Source organism: Manacus candei, unplaced genomic scaffold, assembly GCF_025592945.1.
Source record: "Manacus candei isolate 608988 ecotype Guabito, Panama unplaced genomic scaffold, ASM2559294v1 h1tg000061l, whole genome shotgun sequence".
Lineage (NCBI taxonomy): Eukaryota > Metazoa > Chordata > Aves > Passeriformes > Pipridae > Manacus > Manacus candei.
In genome coordinates this window covers 5,397,739-5,421,300 of record NW_026138109.1, presented here as the reverse complement: position 1 = coordinate 5,421,300, position 23,562 = coordinate 5,397,739, and the positions used below count along the sequence as shown (strand labels likewise).

The 23,562-nt window shown below is 37.9% G+C and overlaps 1 protein-coding gene across 6 annotated transcripts in view; it reads right to left on the bottom strand.

Moving 5' to 3' along the window:
- Window positions 1-6,616: 6,616 nt before the first annotated feature.
- ZFR (zinc finger RNA binding protein) overlaps window positions 6,617-23,562 on the bottom strand; it is a 45,385-nt gene continuing 28,439 nt past the window's right edge. For 3 of the 6 annotated variants that reach the window (XM_051804709.1, XM_051804704.1, XM_051804708.1), the window contains 8 exons: window positions 23,053-23,258; window positions 22,683-22,833; window positions 21,122-21,263; window positions 16,128-16,225; window positions 15,209-15,304; window positions 11,156-11,267; window positions 10,950-11,047; window positions 7,892-10,240 (listed from right to left, as the gene is read on the bottom strand). In XM_051804709.1, the coding sequence (XP_051660669.1) occupies window positions 10,061-10,240; window positions 10,950-11,047; window positions 11,156-11,267; window positions 15,209-15,304; window positions 16,128-16,225; window positions 21,122-21,263; window positions 22,683-22,833; window positions 23,053-23,258 (1,083 nt within the window). In that variant the 3' untranslated portion in view covers window positions 7,892-10,060. Of the gene's footprint in view, window positions 7,629-7,891; window positions 10,241-10,949; window positions 11,048-11,155; window positions 11,268-15,208; window positions 15,305-16,127; window positions 16,226-21,121; window positions 21,264-22,682; window positions 22,834-23,052; window positions 23,259-23,562 lie in introns of those variants that run through there. The other 3 variants (XM_051804705.1, XM_051804706.1, XM_051804710.1) reach the window with 3 other exon arrangements.

Below are 23,562 nucleotides of genomic sequence, written 5' to 3'. Positions count from 1 at the left end.
AGGGAGGAGGTGTCCCCAAAGTGTTGGATTTACCCTGAGTATAAACAGATCTGCCATGTGTGCTGGGTCTGATACTCCCTATCTCTACTGTTCAATTAAGTAACTCAATTTAGGGATTAATATATTAAGCACATTAAAGTGACTGAAATCAGTATGCAAAAAATATAGGAGAATTAAGATGAAGATGGCAGTCAGATTACTGGGAAGTATCAGAGAAAAAATCATAAATGAGGAAAGTACTGTGATGTCCCCTGGGAAAAGGTCAGCAAATCAGTCTATAGCTATCTCTGCTTTACCCAGGTTAAGATAATTTCCTATGAAAAGTCATGAATGTTAGCTTTATGCAAATTAAGACAATTCTAAAAAAAAAGAAAAATAAAATAAAAGCTCTACTCTAAGATGTTGCTTTTAGCACTGGATTCACACTGACATTTTCATCTGTCAGTACATCCAGTGTCCTTTGGGAGTTAGTTTCCAAACTTGGTTCAGATTACAGTCTGTCACCTTTGAGGTGAACTCCAAGGTAATACTGGAGCTGTGGAGTATAACCATTTGTTTCCATCCTCATTTATGAAAGTATACGGTCAGAGGTTGTGTAATGGAGTCTTACATGAACTCTTTATCTCTCATCTTTGTTACAGTGATCTTTCTCTGCTGACTATATTGTGTGTTTCAATTTTGTATGTAGCGTTTTCTATTCATTGTCGTGAGAACCTAATTTCTTTGTGGAGGTTTTGTGTGAATCCCCCCTAGTAAAGGGAAAGCAGACCTATTCTAGCTCTCATCAGCTGAAAACTCTGGCTCTGACTCCTAATCCATCCCATGTCTCAATCTATGGATGCCACATGCCCAGTTCCTCCCTGAAGGTGGTTGAAGAGATGCATTTTATTTCTTAAGTAAAGCCATCTGGGATGTCCCACATGCTCACATCATGACTCAGAGGGCAAACAGCAATTCCTTCAGCAGTAGCAATACAGACCATTGCAATTTTGTATCCATCCCCTAATTATTGGATATTTTTGTTCTACAAGGGCCTTCCAGAGCTAAAATTTGGAGTCTTGGTTAAGTAATAATCTAGATGGTAAAAGGCCATAGAGAGGGGCCATGGGAACATCTGATCAATGACCAGGAAGGTTCATCTACCATTTGGAGCATATAGGGCATATAGTGCCAAAACATGCATGCAGAAGAGTGCAGGTCCAAATTAACATGAGACACAGGCATTAACTGCTGGGAACACACCCTGGAACAGCGTGTTTAGTCATAGAGACAGAGCTGGAAAGTACATGGTTTAAACTTGAGGATGGAAAACAAAGTATTGCTATGAGACTTGTGAAAATTGAAGGAACACAGCACCTCACATCTAATAGCAAAATCACCTTCTTTTATTAGCTACAAGTGGGAGAAGAGGAAGTGAGTGACTACTAACTCTACTCACCCAGGAAAGCATGGGTGTCACAAACAAGAATACAAGAGCTAGAAAAGTTCCTCATTTTTTTTTTGATCTCTTGAAAGCAAACACAATTCCTTTTTCATGGGCACACAGAGACTTCTTTGTTTGTGTAGTGAACCTCCTTCTTTCATTCTTCAAAAAGCTGTGAATCCAAATCACTTCAGGCTGGAGACTTCTTACCCTTAACAGTACCCAAAGAGTGAGCCAAAGCCCATCTGTATCAGGAGACAAGCCTATGCCATGTCTGGATGTCAGGAAAAGTTAAATCAGGGATCACCTCTCACCCTCGGTTCTTCTAAACCTGCAGACCAAAGGGAGGTCTTAAGGATCTCCTAGAAAACAAGAATGATAAACAGCTATGTGGTCCTCATGATATCTAAGGGTGTGAATTGACTCTTCTGTCTTGGAATGAACCCAAGAAACCAAAGAGCAACATTCAGCTCCCAGTTTGATGCCAGTCCTTGAGCTGAGTGGTAGAAAAATCTGCCAAGGTATCCTTGGGCAGCCCCGATTCTTTCTGCCCAAGTAACTTCTCCAAATGCAATATGGTTGTAAAGTCCTTGGGAAAGATTTTCAGCTCTCCATCGCTAGCTAGGAATCTGGTCCATCTAGTTAAACAGCTCTTCCTGTGCAGGACTCTTCCTATCGGGCATGAGGACTTCTGCTGTGGGAGAAGAGGAGCTATTGAGAACCATCCAGCATCCAAGTCACAGGATACTGGACTGGCAGGTTCCAGAGTATCCTTAGGGAGAAATACAAGGCCTATACAGTAGCCTCTTCTCTTTGTGAAGGGCACATACAGACTTGAAGCTTTTGGTAGCTTCACATGTTCTTTCCTTGTGTGACAATTGTATCTAGTGCATGACTGCAGTAAAAAAATGCGCTTGTTTTACTTTGCCTACCAGGCCCTCGACATACTCTTGGCTTTGATTTCCTAATGGAAAAGGCACTTGTGTGTCACTGATCATGGATGTTGGGTAAGAGAGAAGCCATCCAGTTAAATAAATGCTCACGCTGTCGTCCTCACCTCCCATATAGCTGCTGCAACTCAAAAATCCAGCCCAGATAATTTAAGAAACAGGCACAAACCCACCCCTTCAGGAAAGCGACACGCTCTTTAGTGGGAACTAAAACCACAAACTTAAGTCTAGAGGTTGGCTCTAACTTCCCATTTTTGTCCCTGACTCCAAAAAGGCCTTTGTCTAAGCAAGGTAAGCCTTTATTTGGCTAAGACAAATGAGTCTTTGAAGCAGCAAACTTTATAGAAGCAGTAAATCTTGTAAAAGATATCTCATAAACTCATATATATTCTACCCTGTTAGCAACTGTCTTCGATTTACTAGAATATTTTTCTCTGGAATTGCTGTGGTTTTCAGCTTCAGGCCTTTGGAAAGTTTTTTGACCAAACTTTCTACAATTAAGACATATTTGTGCTAGAATTAAGACATATTCATGCTGATGTCTATAGGGGAATTTGGCATGTCTGAACGCAGATGGGTATTTGGAATTATCTTTCTTGATAACTCTAAAACTCACCTGCCCTTATAGAACTCCAGAATGTTTTTCCAAGGAAATAAGTTATTTTAATTCTTCTATTTTTTTCTGATGCGTGGGTGAAATTTGTAGAGACACTTTTCCTCAGGGAGAATATATAAACCAGCAGAGGATTGGTAGAAGTTTATTGTGTGGACTTTGTCCCAAACCTTTGGTTTTCAGGTCTGTTTTCTTTGTATCACTGCTTCTTCAGAAACACTTCAGGCCAGGCTACTCCTGTAACTGGAGCTCTGAACAGGTCACACAGCTTGTAAATTGGCACATCTTATGCCTTTGGATATGCTGGGGACATTAGTTACAGCATCCAGAATCCTCATTTATGATTTACAACAGAGACATGAGGAATGCTTATCCTGAATATAGTGCCCTGAAATCAACCCCGGTAGTAGCCTGCAAGAAACTTCTTATGAAATGTATGTAAGAAAGCAAAACCACACAGTACCTCCTCACAGAAGAATTACATCTGAAATGTCCCTCTTCTCCTGTTATCAGTGATTTGCCAGATACAGTGTTCTGACAAGTTTTTATCAAGTCTTCCTTTATAACCTTTCTCAGGTCACCTTCCTCAGTGGGAATCTATCCTTACCTTGCAGAACTTCCATAGCTCATTTCTTCTTTGCAGCTTCCCAGTGACTCTGGACAAATTGAATCTCTTCTCCCTTCTGCCTGCTCTGAATTGTTTAATTTCTTTATCTCTGTATTTATTTCTAATTTATTCACGAGATAGTCCTGATTGTGTTTGTAACCACTGCTCTCTTCTAATGCACCAGGAGATTTTATTTTGGGTTTTGCTGCCATGGCAACTTAAAGAAAACTTATTTAAAATGCTTTTAAAATGCATTCTTCAGCAATAGAGAGGAACACTGTAGTAGCTGAAACTGATCAGTTTTCCCTACCTGCTTGTCACAGAAAGGTGAGAATGAACTTTGTCTTTCCAGTGGGAGCTGCTGCTGAGGACACAGCGCTCTCTGCTGCTGGGAGCACATAGGGACAAATACAGACCCGTTGATTTGCTGCATAAAAGTGCACTTTCTTTTTTGGCTGTTAAGCATTCACTTGGGTTTCCAAGTGTTTGGAGAAGTGTCTTCACACACTTTTTAACACCCTTCATTCACGTGTAAGGGAGCAGTGCGTGGACACTACATGTTCAGTTCTGTATGTGAGGTAGGACAGATGCATAAAAGGTCAGTATTCCAGTCGCTTCTGTTCAAATTTCCCTTCACCTTTTCCCCCAGCTCACTTGCAGTGACATGACATGTAACATTTATTAAAACTTTAACTCAGCTGGCCTAAATTATTTTGGTCTCAACTTCCTCAATCATCTGGAACTTCTTTTTTAGTTCTGTTTTTGTAGGGCACTCCAATTGATGCATGGGTGGCAAACCATGCACTAGTCTTCTTTCTGCATGAAATAAAGTCTTTCTTTTCAATTTTCCACACTATTTTTGGAGTTGATTATTGTACTACTTGATCTTTCCCCCCCCCTTTTTAATTTAGCTTTGATTTGTAGCTCTCTAGTGGCCTTCCTCATTTCTTCAATTGGACCCATTTAATTATTTCTGTTCTTCTGTAATCATTTTTCTTGGTTTTTTTCCCCCTTTCTAATGCAAAGAAATTTAACAAAGTCCAAATGCTGGATTCTGCGTCCTGGGATGGAGTAATGACAGGCACAGGAGTGGCTGGACACCTGCAGAGAGGGATGTGGGGGCCTGGCTGGTGCTGAGCTCAGTGTGGGTCAGCAGAGTGTGGCCCGGTAGCCCAGGGGAAAACACATCCCGGGATCCTTCGAACAGAGCACAACCACCCGGCCCAGAGAGGGGATGATCCCGCTGTGCTCAGCCTTGTGCGGCCTCACCGTGTGCAGTGCTGGGCCCTGCAGGTGGAGCAGGATGTGAAGGTTTGGAATGTGTCCTGAGGAGGGAAACAAAGCTGCTAAGAGGGCTGGAAGAGATTTCCTGTGAGAAGCAGCTGAGGACTTTGGGTTTGTCCAGTTCAGAGAAAAGGATGCTGAGGTGTGACCTCGTTGCCCTCTGCAACTTCCTGAGGAGGGTAAGGGGAGAGAAGGTGCTGAGCTCTTCTCCCTGGTATCCAGGGAGAGGACATGTAGGAATGGTTCACAGCTGCACCTGGAGAGATTTAAACTGGACATTAGGAAGCATTTCTTTGCTGAGAGGGTGGTCAAACACTGGAACAGGCTTCCTAGAGAAAGGGTCGATGCCTCCCCAGCTTGTCAGTGTTCAAAAGTATTTGGATAGTGCCCTTAAAAGCATCCTTGAACTTGGTCAGCCCTGTAGTGGTCAAGCAGTTGGACTGGACAGTGACTGCAGATCCTTTCCAACTGAAGGAGTCTGTTCTATTATATTCTACTTTAATCCATTCCCGCTACTTATATCCCTTTCCCTTTCCACTATTTACACATTAAGATAAACTATTTAAGTTATTGGTAGAAATCGGGATGACAATTATCGCAGACACTTTCCAGTGACAAACACACTCTGCTGCTGGTACCACAATGCTTCCTTCATGGTTATCCCACCTTCCCAGGGCTGCAGTTTCGCATGACTACATTGGCAACATTCTGGACCACTCTGGCTCCCAATTCTTAAACTTACTGCACTTTTCTCTCATGTGTGTAAATATAGGGTAGTTACCTAAGCCGTGACATTCTTGACATCCTATGACAACAAGGTATCCATGTGGGACTGGCAGCCCTGGGCCTGAACCTCTGATAAACCCACCCTCTTTCGGAGCAGCACATAAAGCATGTAAAACATGACAGTAAACTCCTGTATTCAGGCACCTTCATCTCTCCCATGCTGTCCATTAACTTGCATAACTGGATAATTACTGGCATATGTAAATGTGTGCCAGAAGTGAAGCCTGTGATAAGGCTGCTTTACATATTCTGGACAGAATTTCCTGATTAATAGTATGCATACTATTAATACAAGCACGATGCAGCATGCAGAAGAGGAAATAAAAGAGCTTATGTAAGGAGCAAGGCTTGTGATTCTCTTGTAGAAATAAAAGGCTTTCTGTAACCTTTTTCTGTAGAAAAAGCCATTCATTTTCTCTTGGCCACCTATTCCACTCTGCAATCTTAGATTTTTACGTACAGGAAACTTAAAAAATCCACAGAGGTTTCTTGATGCCATTCCATGTTTCTTTCAGTTTAGGAAATCAGTCTCAGGTGGGAATGATGCAGAGTATATGGGAAAGTATTTAACTAGAGGCTGAGCCTCTAAAAGGTGATAGGCTTCAAACTACCCTGTAATAAATAAATACTAACAGCCATGGCCTTGCAAAATAGTTGAAGAAAACACATGTATTAAAGAAGATGACTCTTAATGATGACCTTTACTAAGAGAAGTGTGTAAGGGCCATGTTATATGGGAAAGTGTGCTCTGTGCAGGGTAAAGATCCCCAGCAAGAGCTGCAAGTCACGTACCCCTGAGAAACAGTGACCTTTATCCTGGCAGGAACTCTACACTTGTAAAGTATTATTAGAGCAGCATTTCTTAAAATGCAAAGTGTAAACAATCAGAAAGCAGTTCAATAAACAGCAAACTTCTCTTAGATTTTTGTAAGCCAAATGAAAAAGTGGAACAAAATGGGAGAATAACAATTAACAGATATTTACAGAATGAAGCCTGATTTTTATTTGCATATAAATCAAAATCATCATGATAAGTCTATAGACAACACTCCTTGGATTTTTTTTCCTCCTCAAAAAGACCAAGTATCTGTTTCATTATCAAAAGCCTGAGAAATACCACATTGAAGGCAAAAAAAGATCTTCTGAGAAGATCTATAAAAGAATCTCTCAAAAGAAATTTAATTTGCTAGTCTTTTTGGCTAGAAAACTCTCTGGCTTACAGCTGTCATTGAAAAAAAAACCCCAACAAACGGAAGGAAAACAGATGTTTTTGTTGAATCTGTCACTGTACTTTGTAAACTTACCATAAAAGTAGAAAAAAACATTGCCAACTGTGTCTACTCCCCCCCCATTATTAATGCTATGCTATTCAAATCCATTTGGACAGTCCTAATTGGACAGTCTTAATTGTTTCATAAAGAAAAGAATTAAGCATTGTGTGAATACTTAACAGACTAATGATCAGCAGACACTCAAACAGCAACCAGAATGTTAAATATGCATACAAATTGTCGTAGGAATGTTTAAAGTTGATTCCAACTCTCAGAAATTTTCTAGGTAGAACAATTTTAAGTACTTCTTTAAATCACTTCTGAGTAGGGAAATAGGTCTAAAAACAGAAGTTGCAAATGAATGCATCACATTCAATAGCTCTGGAACTTTAACTGTTCATCTAGAATTTCATAAAAGGGCAAGAAGTTGATGGACTATGTCCAACAGACTTTAATTTCTAGCAATGCCTTTATGCAAGAATCCATGTGAAACCACACTGCTCACAGACAGGACATACTTATTAACTAGGCAGACAAGTCAAAGGCTGAAAAAGCTTCAAAAGAGAAGAGCTCACATTCTCACAAACTGTTCCTCTAAGGTGAGCATGGAGGGAAGTATCCTTCCTTTGTGCATTTATCTTCTGTGTATAAGGACTACAGTGTCTGTGATTCTGAGTTTTAACGCCCAGTACTGCTGAATAAAAAAGGCAAACATTACTTATTAGTCAACTGGCAGCATTGCCAAAACACAGGATATTAAAATGCTTACTTGGTTACAGTTCTGTCTTCCTAAGTGCACAGTGTAATATTTAAAGTAAAAGCTAGCTCTGTACTTTTTAAAACCTCATTTTTCCATTCTTCTTAGGCTTGTTAACCAGAGTCAGAAGTTATCCATTCAAACGGCCAGGAAAACCAAAAACAAAATGCAAATTCACCCTTCACCACACAGCACAAAAATAATGGTCACAGCTTCATATTTAATGTGGAATCACTTTAAGTATACAATATTTCAAAACATCCAGAAACTGGTTAGGAGCTAAAAGCCAGTAGAACAAAAATACAGAAAATCCAAAATACATCTTTGACCTTTTTAATCCTATATTTTAGGGTCACATTCCTGAATAGACAAGTTTATTTTATGAGGAAAGAAACTTTGGTATGGAGTTGAACTAGCCACATGAATAGCACCTGTAGCTTCCAAAATAAATAGTAATGGCTAACTAGACATGATGGCAGCAAGATATCCCCTAAGAACAAGCATATGCTTGGAGCTATGCATGAAGGCTGGACAACAGAGCTAGTGTAATTTCTTTAAAGTAATATTAAAGCATTTCTGCTTTTTTGTATTTCTGACATGGAAATTATTTAGAAAGCTAGTCACTCCCTTGAAAATTGCACTCTGGTGCTTGAAGAACACTATTATTACATGTTTTTCTTTTAAGTCTTTAGACTCCCTCTGTTTTTTTAAAATATTGTATTTTTATTCCACAGGCCCAGGCTGTTTAGCAGTAAATGTTGTGAAAAGAAACATCCCCTTTACTCCAAGAGTGACTTATTAAAAAGGTCAAAGATAAATTCGACCTTGAAATGGAACAAAAGCTGGGTTTTCCTTAATAAATAGTACCAGAATTAACAAATTATCTTTGTCATGTGTGATACTCTCCTACAGCCATTGATAAAGTAGTTACTGGAATGTTAGTCTATGTTAAACTGTGTTTTATGGGTTTGCAACAAAGCATAATACACATTTAACAGAGTGAAATTTCACTTTCCAGTATATAATGAATTTTAGTCATTTAATACATTTTAATTTTTATTTGTGTATTCCACTGTAGTGCTGTGACAACATATCACACCGGTGTACCAGAGCATACATTAACAGTATGATGTAACTTTACTTACACCACTGCTATATTTAGATTTTCGAAAGAGACATAAGCATACACTATGGCCACAGCAAATAATTTTCTGGGTTTTTTCTTTGATAACCTTCACTTTTTCAGTAATACTTCACTTTTAAATTTTGAATTAATGAAAAAGTCACAGAAAGTTTATACAGGAACAGATATAAGGATAACCTCACAGGCACTGATATGACAAACATTTATTTTAAGGGCTGAAAGGCATTAATACCATATTGACAAAGTTGACTGAAAAGAATGACTAACTTTGTCTAAATGGGAAATGCCCACTTTTGCTTGTTAAGAAATTCAGAAAGTTATTTTTTGGCCTTGCTATGTCACAAAGTCAATCATACAAAGATCTACGCGTTTAACCTAAGGTAATAGTTTTAAAAGCCCTTCTATAAAACAAAAAAAACCATCATGCAAATCTTTGATCAATTATGCAGCGCTTTAAAACTGTTGCAAGACCATACTGTATATATTAGCTTTTATACTGCTAATGCACAACTAACAGCAAACTCGATTAGATTAACACAAATTTGTCTTAATTACACCGTTATATCACACTAAGGAGACAAATGCCACAGGATTGGCAAAAACATTGAATTCTGAGCACTCAAATGGCAGGACAATTATGTGTTGTAATCCCTTCACATTTAGAATAAAACATGATCCTGCAGTCTCACTTTACAAAAAAACCCAACCAACTTCTGCAAAATATTATCTGGGAGGGGAACAATTCTACTACCTAACATAAAGTAACTCATACAACTAGTGTCAAAGGCAAATAAAAATACTTCTAAATAATAAGTCAAAATACACAAAGCAACAGAAGCACAAATGCTGCATTAAATATAGTCAAGATAGGAAGACAATGCACTTGTTAATAGAAAAGACATAATAAAAAGAAGTTACTGAAGTTAGCAAAACATTAAAAGAAAACAAAATGAAGGAAAACTATTTTTTCCTATGACAACAGAGTTTCCATTTGCAGTCTTTCCATCCATAATTTGTCTGGTACAGTACATCCAACTGAAATATTCAGAATCTCATAGAAGAGCTAGGTTGTTAAAAAACTAATCAAACTTCAAAATCTAATTACCAAGTTGGAACCAGATCCATGTTTTGGATGTTTTAAGCAGACATTATTATGAATGAAGTAAAAGCAAGGCAACAAATGGACTTTCATTACCTTCAATCTTACCAATGATGACAAACATTTTTAAAAGTTATCATAATCTTTTTTGTCTTTCTTTCCCTCTGCTTCAAATCCATCAACCCCATCACTGTCTCTTCTCCTTTTACGATTATTATGGATGTTGAAGCGTTGATTCATCTGTGGTAATGGATCCATTCCTAGAACTTTGTGTATTTGACGGAATGCAAGGAGTCTCAGCGCGAACTAGAAAAAGGGTAGAAAGAAGTTATTTCTGTTAGGAACAAATGTCAGTTCTGAGTACTTCATCAAACAATTATGGAAGAACATTAGTGGTGCATGATACTATCCTTAGCTCTAATTATCCCTTCTTTATTTCCCTAAACAAAGTCAACATAAGAAAATGTGTATGTCACATTTGCTTCTTCTGTAAGTACATCATCTTAGCTCAAAAATAATGTACATGTGTCTTACTGCTGGACTTGCACTGAAGCAGGGAAGGCTTGTCACGTGGCCCATTAGGTATTAGTAAACTTAAGCAAAAGGATCAAATGAAGAGGCAGTAACCTCTTAACCCCCAGGCATGAATGGTCACTACTGTCATATTAAAAATTAAAATTACACAGATTTATTTATAAAATATTAAATGTCATCGTAATGTCCAATCTAGCAGCATGCTGGTGCAGAGTGAGCCTATTTACAGAGAGATAGATATATGTATGAGAATGCTACTAACCTTTCAGGACAATACTTTAATTTTAGTGCAAAAATGAGCACTATTCTACATCTTCTAATGTGACAAGTTTAATGCCTAACTTAAGACTGGTAAGATCCGACTACATTCTGAGGAAGAAAAATTCATGTCCAATATATAGCTCCATTGAAAAAAACCAAACCCATAATTTAACCAAAAAGCATCCATCAATTTTAGTTACTTTACACATCCTTTCCTTACCTGCGCACTTGAAGTAATATCCTCTCGTTGCTGATCTGTCATTACAGCAAGTGTATCGAAAGGATCTTTTTCACAAGGGTCCAGAAGGCCAGGACCACCTACAATAATCAGGCTATTAGCAGCTCATCTTTTCCAGATTTCAACCAAGATTACAGATTTTACATTGGTTAAACATAATACACATACACTGATCAAATGCAACTTGCCTTTAAGGATGATTCCAGAAGATATACACTCAAAAACTCTTCTCAGTGCATCTCCAGGACTCTGTGGTCCAGTAGCACTGCTAATTGCTTTTTCCACAAGCAACTCCATAGCCTAGACCAAAAATAAGAGAATTCAGTCAAATCAGAATATGGATTAAGACAGAAAAAAGCTGCTCCTGTTGCTCAATATAGAACTTTTGAATCTGGAATTTTGAACACCACACATCATACAACACTTTCAGCTAAAAAGGAAAAAAAAATCCTGTTATTTTATAAAGATAAATAAAAAGAAAGGTGGTGCAAGATTAACACTGAGTACTGATAATGATATTGGTGGCCAATCACTATTCTCCAGAGCTCAGTATCAGGCCCACTCCTGTTTAATATCTTTACTGATGACCTGGACAAGGGGATCAAGTGCACCCTCAGTCAGTTCACAGATGACACCAAGCTGTCTGGGAGTGTTGATCTACTGGAGGGTAGGAACACTCTGCAGTGGGATCTGGACAGGCTGAATCGATGGGCTGAGGCCAGTTCTGTGAGGTTCACCAGGGCCAAGTGCTGGGTCCTGCCCTTGGGTCACAACAATCCCATGCAGACCTACAGGCCTGGGACACAGTGGCTGGAAAGTGTCCCAGTGCTGGTCGACAGTGGCTGAACATGAGCCAGAGTGTGGCCAGGTGACCAAGAAGGCCAATGGCACCTGGTCTGTGTCAGCAGTAGTGGTGTGGCCAGCAGGACCAGGGCAGGGATTGTCCCCCTGTACTGGGCAATGGTGAGACCATGCCTTGCATCCTGTGATCAGTTTTGGGCTACTCACTCCAAGAAAGACACTGAGGTGCTGGAGCATATCCAGAGAAGGACAATGGAGTTGGGGAAGGGTGTGGAACCCAAATCCTGTGAGGAGCAGCTGAGGGAGCTGGCTGGGCTCAGTCTGGAGAAAAGGATGCTCAGGGGGGACCTTATCACTCTCTATAACCACCTGAAAAGGAGGTTGTAGCCAGGTGGGAGTCAGCCTCTTCTTCCAGGGAACAAAGTGACAGGACAAGAAAATGGCCTCAAGCTGAAGCAGGGAAGATTTATATTGTATATAAGCAGAAAATTTTTCACTGAATGGGTTGTAAGGCACTGGAACAGGCTGCTCATGGAGGTGGTGGAGTCACCATCCCTTGAAGTGTTCATGAAACGGGAATATGGCACTTAAGGACATGGATTAGTGGTCATGGTCCTGGGTTAACAGTTGGACTTTAGGATCTTAAAGGTCTTTCCCAAGCTTAACAATTCTGTGATGCTATGACATCATTCTTCTCATCACAAGTTGTTCAATAATTTCGTAGAAATTTACAAACTTGTAGCCTACATATGCAGGTAGACAACTAGTGCAGCCATTTTTCAAGCATATGAAACATCATGGGTCACTTGATTCTGTCAGCCATGTTAATATAGTACACAGTACAGCCAAAGAAATTAACAGGATGATACAGAAAAATACTTTTTTCTACAAGAGTACAGAAAACATAAAAAAATTAATGTTCTTAAAATGCTTAAGTGGTTAATAGTTCTTCCATTTAGCAAAACTGAAGTTCATAGCAAGTTTTCTCCTGGTTGTTGCCTAACACTAACTCAGATGTTAAACAAGGGTAAAAGAACACCCCGTAATAAACATGTTTTTTAAATTTTACACATTATTTGATACTAGTTAAAATGGTTTAAATCATCAGCTGTATTTTAAACATTGGTGTTTTTTCTGTGACTATTTCCACTATTTACTTTTGTAAGACACTGTTTTTTTCCAGAAAAATCTATAAAAGATATTTGTAAAAGTAAAGACTAGATTTCCTTAGTTTTCTTTCCAAGCATTAAATGGATGTTTCATTACCACCTCTTTGGCAAGTTTAATTCTCAAACAATGTGTTTCTCTTAGGTAGGATTTTTGGACAGATTTGTTGTTTGTTCCTTGTCCTTCTCACTACCTTTACAGTGTTACCTTTGATTTTTCCTTTCCACATGTAAATGCTTATTCTCATGTATGCAAGTTAACTACAGGCAGCGCTGATCCCAATCCTTCACCAAGAGTGCCCATTCCTTTCTATTTTAGCTCCATTTAACTGACATATTTCAATTCTTGAGTATGTTATTTCCATACTCACACTGTATCCCTTAGGATTTGGCAACAGTTATGTGGTGGTTTTCAAGTAGGAAGCAAAATGCATCAGTGAAGAACAAAGCAGACCATGCTTCTGCATTTATTCAAGTCTAGTTCATTTGAATCCTCATACAATACACTGAAATCTAGAACTCAATTCTAGGAAAATATGAATTATAACTGATGCCCTGGCATTTATGTCCACAAAAGGCTGGATTTGAAGTCTGAAACACCAAACTTGAGTAATAGTTTCTTCCAACTTGTAGGAACCTGACAATGCTTTTTAATTTAATTTTTACTTTTAGACACATAAAATGCTACTAATATCAATATTTTAGACTTCCTAATATCTTCTATTTTTACAACTAGTTATGCTGGTTTTTTTTTAAAACTCTGGCATCTCCTTTGTTTGTAGGAGGTTTCTGGCATATAAGTTAGACCTGTATCAAGAAAACTGTGTCCAGTCTATGAAATTCCATCTGTGACTGGCAGAAATCACCAATTTCATTTAGCCATTGTTTTAATCAGTAAGATTTTTCCGACGGGACAAAAGAACTGCTGACTACACTTCAGTGCTGATGCATGTCACTGACAATGCATCAGGTGCCAGGAGCAGGTCAGGAATCACTTTTGGAGAGAATTGAGACACAGACAGGTCTGACACGCTGCTTCCTACCTCTCTTCCCTTTTGGATTGTATTAGAACAGGTATGTGAGCACTAAGGAACTACATTCCTTGTTCTTCACCCACGCGCAGTCTGCTGTGTGTTGCAGTAGTTCTAAGGATGCTCTTCTAAAAGTATGCCAGGGTTTACTCTTTAGCAACTTAGTATTGCAGTGATATTAGGAGGGCACTTACTTCTTAGTGTCTTTTAAGCCCTATTTGTCCAATGTACTTTTCATCAAATGTAGCACAGAAACAAACAGTACTTTTTTTCCCTTTAGATATTTAAAAACCAGATGTAACCGCTCCACTTCTTTCCAGAAGCAGTAAATACTATCAGAAGTAATTTAATAAAATTGTCTGCAAACTTAGTAGAGTTGTAAAACATTTCTCATTGAAATAAAGCCAACTGCTGAAACTTCCTTGACAATGACTGTGCCCTTCCCGCCAAATCTGAACAGGAAGGAGCACATTGCAATTGGATTTGGTCCGTGAAACAAAACAGTCAGAGCTAAGTTTATTTCCTCACAATACAAGTTTCAGAGACTTGTTTCAGACAAACTTTGTCCAGTCCACAGATTAAACATCTGTTAATATCCGGAGCACATGCTGCACTCCTGGAGAGGTAATTTAATAGTCAATGCTCCAAGAACACTCAGATGCAAGAATTTAGAGTTGACCCTATACAACCCAGAGATTTAAGTGACACTGATTAAAATCGGATGGTGACACAACGACAGACTGCACTGAAGTACTGTGGCATTTCACCTTGTGGGAGGGCCATATTAACGATCACAGGAATTACTGTGATTTATTCTTTCAAGTAGCCTTTCTGTTATCATGGAACTATCTGGGCACAGCTAACATCATTTTAAATAAGCTTCAGCCAACTTCAAGCATTTAGAGCAGATGGTTAGAAAAAAATATATTTTTTTTTACAGAGTAAAGGGAAAAAATGCTAAAACACACAACAAGAATATACCCACAGAGGATACAAAAGAACCAGAAAATTCCTTTTGGAAGAAATAATTACTTCCAGTTTTAAATGACAAAACCTCAGAAAATTATACTTTACGAGGGAATCTGGAGTATTTGTTACCAAAAAATGCTCCAAAAAATCCCAAACAAACCCCTACATTACTTGTTGAAAAAATCTAAATTGAAAAATTATAGTAACACTTCCCTACACTTTACTTGCAGTACCACATTTATTAAAAACACTCATTCAAAAGGACATTACTTACCCAGCTTGGAAAATCAGACCAAGTAGGGACCCGCTGACAGAGGTCACGAAGAATACGTATGATAATCACACAGGACTGCAGACCATTAGCTCTAGCCTTGAGAGCAATACAAAATCAAATTAATTAATCCCTGCACCTGCAGCAAAAAGGACTTGCTGAACGACTAAAACACCGCTGTTCAATGGAAGCTCAGATACAAGATTGAAACAAATCATTCTACAACTTTATTCCATGAGCTGCCATTTACAGCAGTATTTTATATAGGGTTAGTAATTTAAGGTGGTAGAAGTCAAAGTGCACAGGTTATACAAGAATAACATTTCTTGATCCCCTGTACACTTTGACCTATGTTCATTTGTAACAATAAATACAGTATCTTTCTATATTAGAAAAAAAAGAATAAAGTAAAGATCTAAGAAATAGGTATAGAGACTGAAAGGTCAAGGGAATCTGTTTGGTTTCTTTATTGTGCCTTTGCCAGCATGCAAAGTCACTAAACCAAACAGTTGCTTCTCACCTTTCATTCCCTACACTTAATGCACTTAAAGAAATAGAAAAAAAAAAGGTCTTAAAATCTAAACACAAAGCTTTAAACACATATTCCATTATTTAAAGCGAAGTTACTCTGCAGCCTTATGGAATATATAACAAATATACACCGTATGATCACCCCAAGCGAGTCAAGCTTTCAACATCGCCTTCTCCATGACCAGAAAAAAAAATGACGTCAAATGAGCAACCACTGCATAAAGCAGCTCCTCCATACTCAACCTTCTACAGTTAAATTTAGGGACCAGAAAAGTATTAAGTATTATTAGCATGAACAACGCTGAGTTTTTTCACACAATTAAACATTTATATTGTAACTGAACTAATCTCTCATAAGGCTACAAGAAGAAAGTAAAATGATGTTCCGAACCTGGAACCACTTAGCGTGGCGTAGAGCAGCCAGAGCGTCAAGGCATTTTTGCCTGTCCAAGACGTCCGGTGGGTCTTTCACCATACCCGAGGTTACATCTAAAATGGATTGAATTGGCAAAATGCAGTGAGGAATGGGTGTTTGACCAGGTGAGCAAGACACTTCCTTAAATAGCTTCAATGTCACACATGCCATTTAAAGTTTAAAACCCTTGAGCAACAAATGAAAATGTTCAGCGAAAGTCGTTCAATTCGGATGAGGGCATCAACCCAGTCGGAAGATCAAGAGCATGTTGCGCTTCAGCTCTGAGGTTATTTTCAAATGCATTGCAGATCATGCAATGCGCAGCATTTCTTTATTTAAGCTAACACTGGAAAAACACATATCCCCTAAAATTAAATTCTGAAGGAAGGATGGTTGGACACAGTGCACCAGCACAGAGAACACAAGACAGAAGGAACACAAAAATCCACTTTAACCAAGCAGAAACATTCAAACTTAGTTTCTTGTAAATTTTAATGGTCATGTGTTATTTGGACCTATTCTTAAAAGAAAAACTAAATATAACAAATCTTAACAGCACTAGATGTTTAGTAATGATGTTATTTTTATCATACCTTAAACTTGAAATTATTTTGCTTTAAAAACCTAACTAAAGGAATGTGAAATGTTCTTCAATATTACAGAGTTCCATTGCTTTCTAGTATCCTATCTTACTCATGTAAATAAAATTCCTCAGTGATAATACACGTGATGTATTCCAGCAACATTTGGATCTGACAAGGGTCTGCTTTACATAAGATTCAGCAGGAAAGAGAAAAGCAAGGAATAGTCTAAAAAACAAAGCAGAATGCCTGAAAGATAAAAAAATACAGTAGACCTTGTGTATTTAAATATTCAGAAAAGGATTTAATTACCAAACTGACTGCTTTGCTACCAAAAAGGAAGGGACCACAGAAGTGATTTCATCAGCAAAACTGGAGCCACTGAACAATGTGAAAGGGTATCCACAGGCTGAAAATTACATTGGTATAATCAGATCAGTGATAACCTTTAGAAGTTTTTTTTAGTAGTTGTGAAAATGGCTATTGGGACTACTAACAAAGTATATTGGCAGCATAACTGGTGATACACCAGATAAAATGAACAAAAAGCCCTCACTCAACGGCACTCATTTCACAGGAGCTGACTGTATGGAGCAATATAGTTTACTCAGAAAGATACAAATTTAGCTAAGCCAGAGAATAAAATTTAAAAACAGAGACTTATCAAACATGCCTGCAACAAGAAGCTTTTAGGGATGTTGCAGAAATAATGCTCTGAAACCACAAATGTAAAATAAATAGTAGGATACTTTACTATACAGTGATGAAAAGCCATGAATTAATGCAGTGGTATAGCTTTGCAATACAGTAATTAAATTTAATGTGAAGTACTGCATTCAGATTTGAGCATTTTGATAAAGCAGTCCCATTGCACAGGGATAAAAGGGAAAGGACTTCATAAGAACAAAGCTGAGAAGAACATAGGTATCTCCTCACACAGATATTCCAACTTACATACTACATGTTGAAGTGGAAAGATGAAAATCTGCACTAACAAGGCAATTACAGAGCAAATGGTGACATCTCAAGTGGTGTTTATTTTAAAAAAATAAAACAAATGAAAAAAAATTCCAGCAAAATAATCCCCTCAAAACCTAAACAAGAGGGGTGCCAGGTAAGGTAACGGATGAAAGGAGTACAACCCAGATATAAGAGACAAGGAGAACATCTTGAGAAAACCCACACCAGGAAAAAGTGGGAAAGTTGGGCTGAGAATTAGAAATAAAAATATGTGTTGTTGGGCCTACTAGCCTAATCAGTCAATTATTTACTTTCTTCTAAAAGTAATACACAAATAGTGACACTGTGCAAACTTTTAGCACAACAAATCATTAAATAATTTTAAACTTCTACCTCTGAAAAACTTTAATTTGGAAAATAATTTTACTGAGAATTGCAGTTTAAATGCACAGAAAAGAATCTTACTCAGTGCTGGAAACGCCCATCTAAAATGGACTACTAACAGCTATTATAAGAACATTCTTGAAACTTAAGACTCTGAAAGTTAGAAGTTGCTGAGGCATGTATTGCACATTGACTGAAAAGATATATCAAGGGAACTCCTGTAATATTTAATCTGTGGATTTTTGCATATGTTTCACATTTCAGGATTAACCCCTTAAAGACTATTTAACTAAAATCAGATGCCTAACCTACCACCCTATTAAACTAAGACAAAACCTGAATTAATTTACAAAATACGGGCACGAATTCTTACCCTGTATAACTCATTACTAGGCTAAACATAAGGGGTTAATCTTCAGTTAGACATGCTGTGTCCACACTACCTCTTCATTAAAAGTTAACAGGTGTATCAATTTAGGTAAGTTTTATTATGTGAAATACATTTTATCCAGTCAACTATTTCAAGACTAGTGTGAACACTGCTTAATTCTAGGAGAGAGACAAAGACGAAAAGAAAAAAAAAAAAACAAAAACCAAAAACAAACACAAAGTAACAGTAGATGCTAGGACTATGCATCCAAACCCCTCCTTTGTAAAGCATGGCAGGTGTGACACTGAGCTTTAGAAAACCTTGGTCAAAAATCCTTCCGATGTCTTGGCAGCCACCCCTGACAGGAATCAAGTCCCTCTGCTAGAAGGCTTTGGACCGGGGCTGTTAGCTAAGGATAAAAAAGACACACGCGCACACACAGATGTCTTTGTAAGTATGTACACTTTGTTTGCTGAAGGAAGACTCCACAGCAGGAGTTAGAGCTCTTGGAATATCAGATTCGGGAAACTGTCAAACGCACAATACTGTGAGAAACAGTAGCTATGCGGTTAACAATTTTATTTCACTGTTTTGGTGGGGTTTTTTTTAGCCTTTCATCATGTAATTACACATCAAACATGATTCTACTCCACGTGCAAGACAGTCTCATCTTTACTCGAACTGGTTCTTCCGGTAAAGCCTTCCTTAACACCTGAACTAGCTCCCCAAGCGGGCTAAAAAAAATGAGAACTTCAAACCAATGTAAGACACAGAGCATGAGAAGCTGCAGTAAGAAAAACACAAACACATACTGTTACTCTGCAGCAAATAAGCAGCAGTCTTCGCAACAAGGAACTCCTTTGCTGCAATAATTGGCAATTCAGTCTTCTATTTGCTCCAGTTTCAAAAGTGAACTTTTCTGCACATCCATTTTATACTGCTCAGTGTCTTGAAGAGAAATTTAACTTGACTTTGATTGCCTAGAGGCAGTACTGCATTCAGCAGTGAATAAACTCACAAAGATAATTTAACTCAAGTGTGGGTCAGACAAAAATACAGATTTGTTTCCTTTTGGTGGCATAAATTAAGGGACCGATGACAGTAATTTGAAAATTCTTTTATTTTTAGTCCACATCATGGAATTTTAGGCCAGAAATCACTTATTTGAAATTAAGTGTTGTAGCAGGAATCAATATTGCACTTTTGCACAGCACATTGAGAAATAAGCATGGTGTTTAAGGATAATTTCACTTAATAGTTAGTCTAATTTAATAATAAAATCTTTTAAGTGAACATATTCTTTATAAACTTAAATAATATGGTAAGTCAGATTCAGGCCAATCACGTTCCCCTTACATTGTTAAAAAACAAGTAAAATTGGTTGGGTGTGACAGTACATGTTACAAAGCCTTTATAGCTAGGAATAATATGTACAGCTTAAAAATTATGTACAGAGCACTCTAAGACTCTTTGGAAGTCATCCAAACCACAGAATGCATCTTGAAATTTTTCTTTCTGAGTATGCAGGATGACTGTGTTAACACAGCTTGCTTATAATGCACTAGGCACAGCTACAGGACATTTACTAATGCAATATAAAAACCTCAAGTATTTTAGAGGACATGTAATGATGAGATGAAATAAAAAAACCTCTGTGGCTTATATAAATACGTATATACACAAGCACATGTATACATACACACATACAGTTTCTTTCAACCTGCATATGAGATGTGCTAAGACCGCCTCAGATTTCCTATTTGTAGGTTCACTGTCAAACACCAGAACCCTGTTTGCTATGATCACTTTCAACTATGAAAATACAGGATTAAAAGGAAACAAAAGTTAATTTTATCTGACCCGTAAATAAAAAGAACCAATGTACTGCAGACATTAATCATGCTTGTTGGCTTAAAAGCTTTTGGAGCTCTGAAAGTGTTACAGAACAGACCCTAAAGCAACACTGCTGGCACCAGAGAAACTGTGGACTTCAGAAATGCAAATTGATTTACAAGCTCCACCTTCTGCTTCAGCTCAACGACAAAGCCATTTCTTATTGTACTAGTCTGGGTTTGCCAGTTGGATAGAAGACTGATAGTAATACCAGGAGCCTAAATATACTCAAAAAGCACTTCAGACCAAAAAACAACCTCAGAGAGCTGGAAAAAATCGCATTGTCTTTTAAAGTTAAAAGCAATGTTACCATCGAAAGTATTATCGAAAGTGCATTTTAAATGCGCTGCTATTTGGAATGACTAAGTGATGGTAATACTGATCCAGTTTAAACCCAAAACCCTGTCATTTGATTTTCTAAAACCATAAAATCTTTCTCTTAAGGTAAGACTGATCTAGGAAGCCAGTTGATAGCCACTTAGTATAAAATACTTAGTTTTCCACATAATTTTAAAAGAGGGGAAAAAAGTCAAGTTTGTACCTTTTCCAGAAAGCTGAGGTTGGACATAAAGTTAAAAATTTTAAAAATTAAATAAAAGCATCATATACGCATTTATTTTAACCAACTGTTCTCTACCAAGACTGGTTGTTGAAAAACAAGGTTTCGACCAAATATATGTGCCAGCATGTTGCCTTCCAGGACCTTAATGCCATCTTAAGCAGAATAGATAAACATTAAAAAACGGGTGAGAAAAAAGTAACATCTTTAACAACTTCCCAACCTCCATCCCTCATGTTCTCTTCCCGAATGACTGGAGATGTCAGTGTGATTGTAACTTGCATTTTGGGTTCCACACATGAATTTAAAATTATTGCTGCTTCTGGGACTGCACACTTGATATCGTATTTCTCAGGACTTATTACCTAAATATTGAGAAACAGAAATTTCTGTTAGCATGTGGTCAATAAAAGTGTGGGGAAGAAAATGGACTCCAACATAGTGGTTTTTTAACAGAAAGACAGAAACACAACATAATTTTATGAAGCAGACACCTGTGTAGTCATAGAAACCGAAGTACACACTATTAAGACAGATATCTGGACTTGCATACTGTTTCCAAATCGTTAATGAAAATACACAACAGTAATCAAGCACGCAAAAGAAAGAAAACCACCCAGAAAGGAAATTCAGATACAATTACAGAACGAGAATCTTGATGGTGTTTGAGATAAAGAAAAGCCTCAGAGCCACTTAGAATGTCAGCAGGGTGTTTCTCATTGGAACACAGAAGCCTTTAAAAAACAAAGATGCAGTGGTTGTTTTTCAAGCTCACAGTTTCAGGATGGGTATTGCTAGGTACATCCTATGCTTGGCTGTCACAACATGCTAAGAACTAAGGGCAAGACAAACACCAGGGGAAAATAATGTAAGAGTAACTGAACAAGACTGTTTTTAAAAATTGCTTCTTGTGAACTTAATTTAATAATTCTATACAGCCCCAAAAGGAAGTTGTCAGCACCTCTGTGACATTCTTCCACAAACTACATAGACAAGTCACATCTCCACAAAGACAGCCCAAGATGTGCATTTTTTAAATTGACTTCTGTTCTGTTACTTCAAACAAGAGCAAAACCTGAGACTATTTTCTAATTAATCTGATCCTGCTAAAGTTTCTACCATGTCACTGATATTCTGTCAAGCAGTTTATACCAGACTGCAGTGAAATACTAATGCTGTGACAGGGACTCTAGGGTGACACTGGACAGGCTTCATTCAGCAGAGAGAAGGGAGAGACTTTATTTTTAACTTTCCTTCCTTGTGGAAATACCACAAATGGTTTATATTAATTTCAATGAATGGTCTAAGACTGCATGTTTGTTTTTTTAAAGATCCAAATCACACAAAACACCCGACAAGACTAAGCTACTGTGGACCTACAAAGCACTGACACAAATGGGAAACAAGATATAACTACAAAAAGACTGGCATTAATGGAGAACCTGACCTTCAGGCAGCAAGCTTTCTGTAACACTGCACAAATTACCCCTATTGCTGCTGATAACTGAATAACAGTCTTTCTTGTGCTCATTTCTATTTCCCATTTAAATAAAATCTATAAAATGATGACTGGTACTACACCACTAGAGTGCACCCTTGTACGGACACAATACAGAGAAAGCAGAATTTGCAGCAGTCTCTGAATTCAGATGAAAACACTCAGAAAATGGAAAGAAACTGAACCAGAGCTATGAAATGTAGCACAGTGAGCCCTGCTGATATGTGACTTGAATTTTACAGCACATCTACAAAAATTCCAATCTAAACCCCAAAATTCTACTTACTGCAAGTTGCTTAGGAAGACTTTCAGCAATACGACTGAGCAATGACTTAGAAGGCTTCTCAGCACATAACAAAACAAGATTGACGTTTCGGTCTCCACGGAGCAGCAATCCTTTAGCCAAAACGCCTACCCGTAAAACTCCCTTCAAAGCTCTGTGAATTACAGTTAAAAGTCGTATTTAAAACAACAATGTAAAAACCTTGAAAATAATCCTGAACATAGAGAAGTGAAGCAAACTAGTATTCCACATACTTCTGGGACCACAGTGGCATATACTGTATAAAAACCCAGAGAGAAGAGAATCCCTCAAGCACTGATTAACTGGGTAAGGAAAAAGAATGACACTCATAAAAACTAATTTAAAAAAATACCTGTCTTTACTGCCATCCTTTTTGTCATCTCCCTCTTTGTTCTTGCTTTTTTCCAGATCAGTCATGCTGTCAGAAACAAGTTTCAAAGCACGCTCAGTAATAGAAACAATTTTCTGGACTGCCTGAAGCTCCTCCTCCGTCGGATATATAGCAGCATGCTTGGTCATCACGTAGCGGTCGTCAGAGGAGTCAGGGCGGCGCAAAGGCTACACAGACAAAAAAGTGTATTTCTGAAACTTGAGTGCACTTCCAAGTTGTGATCAAAGCCCAAACATGTGGCTAAACAACAGAATATTCAACCCTGACATCACTGAAATGTAACAAAACATGAACTGAAGTGTCCTTAACAATCTACACTGGTCACAATCAATAGTGTCTGAAAAGACATGAAATGTGTCAAAATTAAACAAATTACAAATCCCAGGATCAGAGGGACCTCTGCCAAAAAAATACCTCTTGTCTTTCTGTCAACTGGGAAATACTTGCATACTGATGCAAAATAAAGTATCC